Source organism: Lactuca saligna, chromosome 1 (genome assembly GCF_052625555.1).
Source record: "Lactuca saligna cultivar CGN05327 chromosome 1, ASM5262555v1, whole genome shotgun sequence".
Taxonomy (NCBI): Eukaryota; Viridiplantae; Streptophyta; class Magnoliopsida; order Asterales; family Asteraceae; genus Lactuca; species Lactuca saligna.
In genome coordinates, this window is record NC_136417.1 from 23,786,139 (window position 1) to 23,794,985 (window position 8,847).

At 28.6% G+C, this 8,847-nt stretch overlaps 1 protein-coding gene across 1 annotated transcript; it reads left to right on the forward strand.

Annotated features, from left to right (window-relative positions):
* Nucleotides 1–248: 248 nt before the first annotated feature.
* Nucleotides 249–6,968, forward strand: LOC145048739 (11-beta-hydroxysteroid dehydrogenase-like 4A). Its single transcript, XM_078997326.1, has 6 exons — nucleotides 249–704; nucleotides 808–1,000; nucleotides 3,787–3,872; nucleotides 4,452–4,583; nucleotides 4,667–4,795; nucleotides 6,521–6,968. The coding sequence occupies exons 1-6, from the start codon at nucleotides 522–524 to the stop codon at nucleotides 6,788–6,790; spliced, it is 993 nt and encodes a 330-aa protein (XP_078853452.1). The 5' UTR covers nucleotides 249–521; the 3' UTR covers nucleotides 6,791–6,968.
* The last annotated feature ends 1,879 nt before the right edge of the window (nucleotides 6,969–8,847 follow it).

The window sequence follows — 8,847 nt, forward strand, 5'->3', positions numbered from 1 at the left end:
TTGATCTTTAACACGTTTTGTGGTTGCAACTGATGTTATCGATGTCATTGAATGTTGATATTTTCAACTATGGGTAATAAAATTTGTTTTGTTGTATTGTATCATAAACGGATATTTAAGGACTTTGTAATGATTATATATGTAAAACATATATTATTATTTTAAAATACTTTATTATCACATCACATCACATACATAATACATTTAATCATAGAAGAATGTTATCATAATACATATCTAAAGTACGCTAGCTTAAGGTCCTGGATCTATGGCTCCGCTGCCTATATATTAATAGGCTCACAAACTCTAAAAATAACTTTTACGTATAAGAAAACTAGTTTAATTTTCCAGTTATGAAATGATACAAGTCCTTGGTCTCCTAACTTTGTCGACATCTCCGGCATGATGCGGTGATTGGTACGTAGTTTGCTTGTTGTTTACAATCAACATTCTTTAGCGTTTTGAAAAATTCTCTCGTCGATTATAATCTAAAAAGTACGACGACCTTTTGGTGAAAAGTGATGGATCTAATACACAAATTCCTAATCATCGCTTCTGGTATTCTGTCGGTCATCTCATGCATCTTCGTCTTGCCGATACTTTCATTGTTCCGCATCTTGAGGTTTTGTATCAGATCTGTACTCCGAGAAAAACTCGCCGGGAAAGTGGTGCTTATTACAGGTGCTTCATCTGGTATCGGCGAGGTAACCTATTTACATATGACTTTTTTTTTTTTTTTTCCTTTCAGAATACGTGCGTAAATATAGGAACTGACGATAGGTTTGACTGATTACATGACTATTGAAGCATTTGGCGTATGAGTATGCAAAACATGGAGCGAGTCTAGCGTTGGTTGCGAGAAGAGAGGAACTGCTTGCGACGGTTGCCGAGAAAGCCAAGGAGTTGGGAGCGCCGGAGGCAATTGTGATCAAGGCCGATGTTTCCAAGCTTCAGGATTGCAAGAGATTTGTCGATGAAACAATCAACCATTTCGGTAAATGTGAGTTTCGCTATAAATCCTTTCGCATTTATTCTGTTTATTAGCATTCTATTGAATTCATGCCCGGCCATTAATTTTGTCGAAGTAACGTCCAACTCTTTTTAGCGTAACACGAACATGTTAAAAGATTTAGTGGTACGTAGGAAATTTTTATTCAAAATTAATTATTAATTATATGATATAAAATAGTAATAATCAAACGTAAAAACGATTACATGCACAAAATAATTAATGTTAGGATGTTTATTGGTTTTGAAACACTAAGAGGATGTATTTTAAGTGTTACTATATATTAATACTAGGTTATATCCGTGGTTTTCCGGGTTTACAAAATAAAATAATTAAATTAAAACAAATAATAATAAAATATAAAATGATATTTACGGATAAGATATTATTTAAAGATTAAATGTATACACAGATAAAAAAAAAATGAATATCATTTCAAATTTAAGTTTTTATAATAATAATTTCCTGATTTATTGACTATGATATAAATACTTTGTAAAATTTTTAAATATAACATGAAATTTTAAAATACAAAATTAAATGTTAGCTAATTTTATGGGAATATGGTTATATCTAACAACTCTTAACAAAATACAATGTGACAAACAATAAATACGCATACCTAATGTTAATATTGTCATGTATAATTTCCATCAATATTAATTTTTTATTAGTCTTACTATTGGTAAAAGTCTCTAAAAATAAGAAGTTAAAAGGGATAAATAGGCCATTTAAAAAAATTTAAGCTTAAACAATCACTTTTGAGTATTGTGTATCAAAATGATTATTTGACTTGTGAATAATCAAATAACAAAAAAGTATGAATATATATATATATATATATATATATATATATATATATATATATATATATATATATATATATATATATATATATATATATATATATATATATATATATATATATATATATATATATATATATATATATATATATATATATATATATGGCATCTCCATGTAGCGACAAAGTTTCACATCAGTACCATATATATTATATAATTGCCGTTAAAGAAAGAATCATAAAATTCCTGAATGGTTAATTATCTACTAATACTGCAAATCTTACCAGATCTATCTATATAAATGATTGATCTAGAAAAAGAGAGATGAAATCTAAATAAATAGAGAAAAAAAAAAAAAAAAAAAAAAAAAGAGAAATGTTGCTTAGTTTCTCATGTGATAGAATTGATCATTTGTGAAGAAATATGTATTTCTTTTCTTTAAGTTTTGTTAATATTCATTTTTAGGTATGAATATTTTATTTTCACTCTATCATGGAATATAAAAAAAGCATAATATACTTTATTTTTTATTTACATAATTATTAATCATCATAATCTTACATATATAATTATATATCTTTTGTTATAATCTTATCCAGCTATCTTATACATTATATTAACATATAGTTTACAAAATTTATATATAATTTTTTTATGTATAGTAGGCATGGTTCTAAAATGCAGGTTATTTACATAATTATTAATCATTATAATTTTAAGGTGACACTCAAATAACATATCAGACGCGTCTTATCGCGTTATGACGTGAGTATTTTTCAAAGCACATGTCTTTTTTTTTTTTTTTTTTTTTTTTTTTTTGATCGGGCTAAAATTATTGAGGTTTTGTTAATTTTTTTATATTAAATATTAATATAATACTTTTAAAAATTTGATATAGTATTTGATAAAATTCAATAAATATGATTTATCTTTTTAATGTACATAAAATATTCATGTTTTGAAAAACATCATGACTCGTCAAAGCTCATCATTACTTAATTTTGACATCACGTTATTTCAAACCTTGATAGTAGGTGAACCAAAGATGCTCGTAGAAATAATGACTTAATTTATCACCTTCTTTGTTTCATACTAATTTATTTGATCTAAAAATTATATTCTTAAAAGATCTTGACAATAGAATTTAAACAATATTATGTGATTGTTTGTGACTAATGAACAAAGTATAATTATCTAAAATAGTTTTCCTAAGAAAACAAATGATTATACGTAGGAGATCTAGAAAAATTATGAATGAAAATGTAAATATATATATATATATATATATATACACACACACACACACAGAGAGAGAGAGTTAGATTCAAATATGGATTGACATCTATTGTGAGGACATGTGGATATGACTATTTCGTGAGAATGACAAATGAAATATGTTGTTTGATAATTTTAATATGTTCAATCATATATAACTATTATCATTATCACGTATTCTCACAAATTAAATCGTCTATAAGGTTATTATAGATTTTTTTTATTTTCATTCTGTCAGAATATTGTCAGGATGTTTATTAAGTTGTATTATGTAAGAATGAAAATGAGTGAAAAATGATGCAGAAGAGCAAAAATTGAATAGTAATTAGTGAGAATGCATGGAAATGCATATAATTGTGTAAGTTTGAACGTATTTACATTATTAAAAAACTTATTCTTTTAGTAATTCTCATAGAATAACATTATTCACATGTCTGTACAATAGTTGTCCATTCATATTATAACCTAGCACTATATATATATATATATATATATATATATATATATATATATATATATATATATATATATATATATATATATATATAAGTACTAGTTGAATACAATTTTTGTTTTAAACATCGCCACAACCAATATAAAATGGATTACATTTGTCATTGTTTCTTCTACCAAAACATTTCATGATATTTATAGGAGCATACGCAGGACTTACTAACAAATTGTAAAAATTAACAGTGGATTGTCTTGTAAACAATGCTGGAATCATTACAATTGGCCTCTTTGAAGAAGAAGGGTGCATCACCAATTACACTTCGATCATGGTATTTATCATTTCACACTTTGATCATGGTACTTATCATATCTATTTTATGTTATTGGAGTGTTTCTACATGGACTAGATGCGGCCCCATGCATCGACCTCTACATATGTTAGAGTTTATCTTTTTTACAATGACTATTTAAGAGAACTTCTAGAACTTGACATAATCAAACTGTATATAAAATCATTGTTCGGTACCTCATACACTGGGTAAGGCTCAACACATACATCATCATCTCAATGTTGGAGTTTATCTTTTTTTACAATGACTATTTAAAGAGAATATCTATAACTTCACATAATCAAACTTGATACATAGTCATCGTTTGGAACCTCATACACTAGGTAGAGCTCAACACATACAAAGTCATCCTTTGTCTTTAAAGGGTGTGTTGGAGTTCCACATTGGGATAAACATTGTCCATTAACCTCTATATATGTTGGAGTCTTGCTACTATTCTTAAGAAATTTTGTAGAGAAAATCGATTACATATATCTAACTCAGGAAACTCAAAATTAAGAATGAATAGGTAACACCACATACCAGGAAAAGACTTCATGTATTTTCTTTTCTTTTTAGAACGTGAACTTTTGGGGATCAGTTAATGCTACACATTTCGCACTACCACATCTAAGAAATTGTAAAGGGAGAATAGTCGTGATTGGTTCTACTGGTGGATGGTTTAATATGCCAGGAATAAGCGTGTATAATGTAAGTGTAAAGCTCAATATTTTTTTAATGATTTTTCTTCGATACATAATTAATGACCGTCTCATCAAGAAATGGCTATCTAGGCAAGCAAGGTAGCACAACAAAGCTTCTTTGAAACACTACGAATTGAGCTTGCTTCAGATGTTGGGATAACAATTGTAACTCCCGGGGTGGTAACTACACCATTAGCTAGTGATGAAGTCTTGAGTGAGGTAATTAAACATTTTCCTTTTAATGTGCTGAGTAAAATCATTAAATTTTTTCCAAGTAATGAAACATGATATATGATCCATTTTTAGATTTATGAAATAGATCAAATCGAATCTGTAATGTAATTAAACAAAATTTGAAGGGTGTTAAGCTACTCTTTACCCCCAAATTGGTTTTTGAGAGACAAGAGAGGCCTCTCTCTCTCTCTCTCATTTTAAAATTACAAAAACATTTAGAGCATCCATAATAAGAAGTTTTTACTTAAGTTTTTTCATAAAAAAACTTAAAATACAAAAGCTCATTATATCTCTCACAATATGAGAACTTTACTATTTTGCTTTCTATTAGTTTGTATAGTTCTAATTGCTTAAAGATCTAAGGGTCCCACATAATAAATAAACAAGATTTTAGCTAGAGTTTGTTAATTAACAAACTTACTTAAAAAGCTATAGATTAAAAAAGCTCTTACTATAGGTTTTTCAAATTTCAAAGAGCATTTCTATTTGAAAAAGCTCATATTGCAGATGCTTTAAAAAATAAGAGGACAAGTTAGGTCATTTCATAAGCACCACCTTTAATTTCTAATGTTGTTATCCATAAGAATGTAAAATTTCAAAACTCTAAGGAATAATCATAAAAAATCTTCATAACAACTTGCAGTGATATTTTTTGCCAATCAAAATGACCATTATTTTGTAGGTCTAGCAAATATGTAATACAAAAAATCATCCAACATGTTACCAACCAAAATAGCTAACAATGTTGATTGATAGTATCATACCAATTGGGTAATCATGGTATGATACTGGTACAAAATGTTCAATATTATGGTAGTATCGTACCAATCAGTACTATATATATATATATATATATATATATATATATATATATATATATATATATATATATATTAAGAACATTGGTATTAACATTTATCGTATAGTAAAGTTAAAAGTTTAAACTCATGTTGTCATGTACTATTTTTCTTCACTGTTTTAACTGTTAAACTTATAGTAAAAGTTTAATAAAATTGAATTTCCAGTCTCACCTATTACAAAACTCTTATTCACAAAACTTAATTCCTGTTTCTTAATGATCATGAACATTAAAATCATCGTTGATAAAATTCCCGTACATAGTGGTATATAACATTATCAATATGCAACAATCGAACTTATTAGTAGCCAACAATTTGGTACCAAGTATACTTAATAATGTAATAGTAGCAAAACATTTGTAGCGACTATAATCGATATGATATACGGTTTAAAGACAAAATGACTAGTATATAGTATATATCAATTCCACCCCTATTATTTTGTCAACAAATGTTAAATTTTATTAAAATCCTCAAATTTTTATTATTGATATTATATTATCAGAAACCTTTTGTCTCAACTAAAGTTATAATAAATTGAAAAACAATCATCTTATGATAAAAATAATAATAATAAAAATATTTTTCTAATAAATATTAAAGTTAAATTATATGTTAATAATATTTAGTAAAGTATCAACATAGTATTTTTAATGATCGAACATGTTAAACTTAACTGATACATAAATTTTTTGATATTCTATAAAGAATTTTGTTATGCATGCTTTCATCTTCCTTAGCTTTAAACGATTTATTTTTTGATTAACCAATAATACGATATTATTTTTTAAGTCGTTTAACCATTTCGAGTATACACATCTAAACCTAAACGTTGATTATTTGTTGGTAGTCAAATTTATGGTGGATACCAAGGTACTCAGTAGAAGATTGTGCTAAAGCAATTGTGAATAGTGCTAGACGTGGAGATGAATACTTGACTGAGCCAGCATGGATGCAATCAGTCTTTATATGGGTAATGTTATTTCCAGAGATAATGAACATAGTCCGACGCTTAATCCTCATTGCTAGTGGGAAGACTTCATCCCAAAAGTGGAAATCTTGCAACAATATTGGTTCACTTGAATCCCTCAATCCCAATCCCAATCCCAAAAATGACTAAACTCATCTAGTATATATGTGGAATGCAACCGGCCAATGGGATATGAAATTTACTATTTTATCGTATGTTGCGAGTAAAAATAGCATATAGGCCAAGTGTATAATTAACTAATAATGTTTTGGTTTCAAATAAAATATCAGAAACTATATATATGAATATATCCGTGCATGATAATTTATTCTATGTGATGATAGGTAAATTTTGCATTTATTGTTATGTTTCCAATTCCAAAGGATGCATTTGCAACCAAACACAAATTCCTTAGGGCTTAGACCCACAATTTAGTAAAGTACTTATGTAGTTATGTTGGTCACAATTCACAATATATCTCTGGCCCACAACCTACTGACCTAATAACCTAGTAAAGTACTCAAACCTTGTTGAGTTGCTGGTCCAAAAATAGACTGGTCCCTTTGTAGCGCTAATAAATAACCGTAGGGTAAATGACACAAAAAACACTATTTTTACACAGAAATTTGATTTTGACACCGTATTATTTTTTGTGTCAATTTTGACACTGTATTTTTCAATTTGTTACAATTCTGACCACTTGACCGGTTAACCAGGTTACATGCTGACGTGACATGATGACGTGTCAGTTTTGATGACGTGGCATGTTGACGTGTCAAAATTGATTTTTTTTCCACAAAAAACACTAAGTTTTTACTTTTTTTTCGATTTTGACACTAAGTTTAATTTTTTATTTCAGTTTTGACACTATGTTTTTTTTTGTTCCAATTATTTAATTAGTATTGATCAAGAATTAATCTATGATTAATTAGGTGATCAAAAGAAGACTAATTAAATATATGGGTTGATTGTGTAAATCATTCATTCTTATATAGGTGGGCTTGTGGTCCAAGATTCCTCATGTTGGACTAAGTCCATGGGGTGACCCATGGATACTCTATGGAGGTTAAAATCCATGGAGCATAAGGAAGGGATAAAGTCATGAGTTACATGGTGTAACCCTAATAGCCACCATATAAAAGAATCTCATGGCTCAAGAAATCGGCCACTATGTGTGAGAATGAAGGGCTAGCCGATTTTCATGAAGTGTGAAGTTCTCTCAAGTCATTCCATGTGTATTTGGTGTTGTGTGAACCATTTGAGGTGTCACACTTGGGGCACTAGGCACTCAAGCTTCATTAAGACAATCTACATCAAAGAGCTATGTAATGCTAACTTGATATATTCATTTGAATCAATGTTATTATGCTAATTAGGATGAATACCTTGGAAAGATCATATTTGCATTTATAATAGAGAAAACATAGATCCAAGGTATTTAGGGTTGCATGTACACCTAGGAGTGTTAGAATGCTCAAAACCCAACAGTGGTATCAGAGCCTAGGCTTGTGTTCTTGTTATACTTGCAAATTGGCTGAAAAATCAAAGTTTGGAGCTGTCTGCACAGTAGAATCGCCGAGTCCATGAGGGGACTCGATGAGTCCAGGGCAAAAAGCATCCAACTCGCCGAGTTGGTTCATGCACTCGACGAGTTGGATCCCCTGACAACATATATTCGATTTTTTTGGTTGGAATTGGACTAGGAACATTACCCTAAGATGTTTTTGGACTTATAAACTTGTTTTTGATGTGGTAATGTTCATGTTAATCCAATTTCAAAGATAACTGTGTATAGATTCATGTTTTGTATTAGTTTGAAAGTTATGCTAATTACATGAAAAAGTTTGATGTGAATTATCTTTGTTCTTATGAGTTACTTAGATTAATAGAAAAGTATTAATTATGTGTTTTCAATCCATTTTAATCTAAGAGTTGATTCTAAAATGTGTTTTTTGTAACTTGTCCTCAAGTTATATGAAAAGTCACATTTAAGTTTCATAAAACTCATAAAAGTTGGCAATGGTTACAAAAATGAAGAGTCTTGTCCTCAAGTTATGGAGGTTCAAGAGTCACTTCATTAAGTAATAAAATGTGTAACCTTAATTAATTCCATAAGTTACAAAATAAAGAAAAGTTACATTCTTTTATTAGTTTAAAGTCTTCCACAACTTATCCTCAAGTTATGGAACTTGAAGAGTCTTTTAATT

Bases quoted from the DNA above. Each gene is read 5' to 3' on its own strand.
- LOC145048739 (XM_078997326.1), top strand. From the start codon at position 522: ATGGATCTAATACACAAATTCCTAATCATCGCTTCTGGTATTCTGTCG. The intron at 1,001-3,786 runs GTGAGTTTCGCT...AAAAATTAACAG, and splicing joins AATCAACCATTTCGGTAAAT to TGGATTGTCTTGTAAACAAT. The intron at 3,873-4,451 runs GTATTTATCATT...TTTTCTTTTTAG, and splicing joins CCAATTACACTTCGATCATG to AACGTGAACTTTTGGGGATC.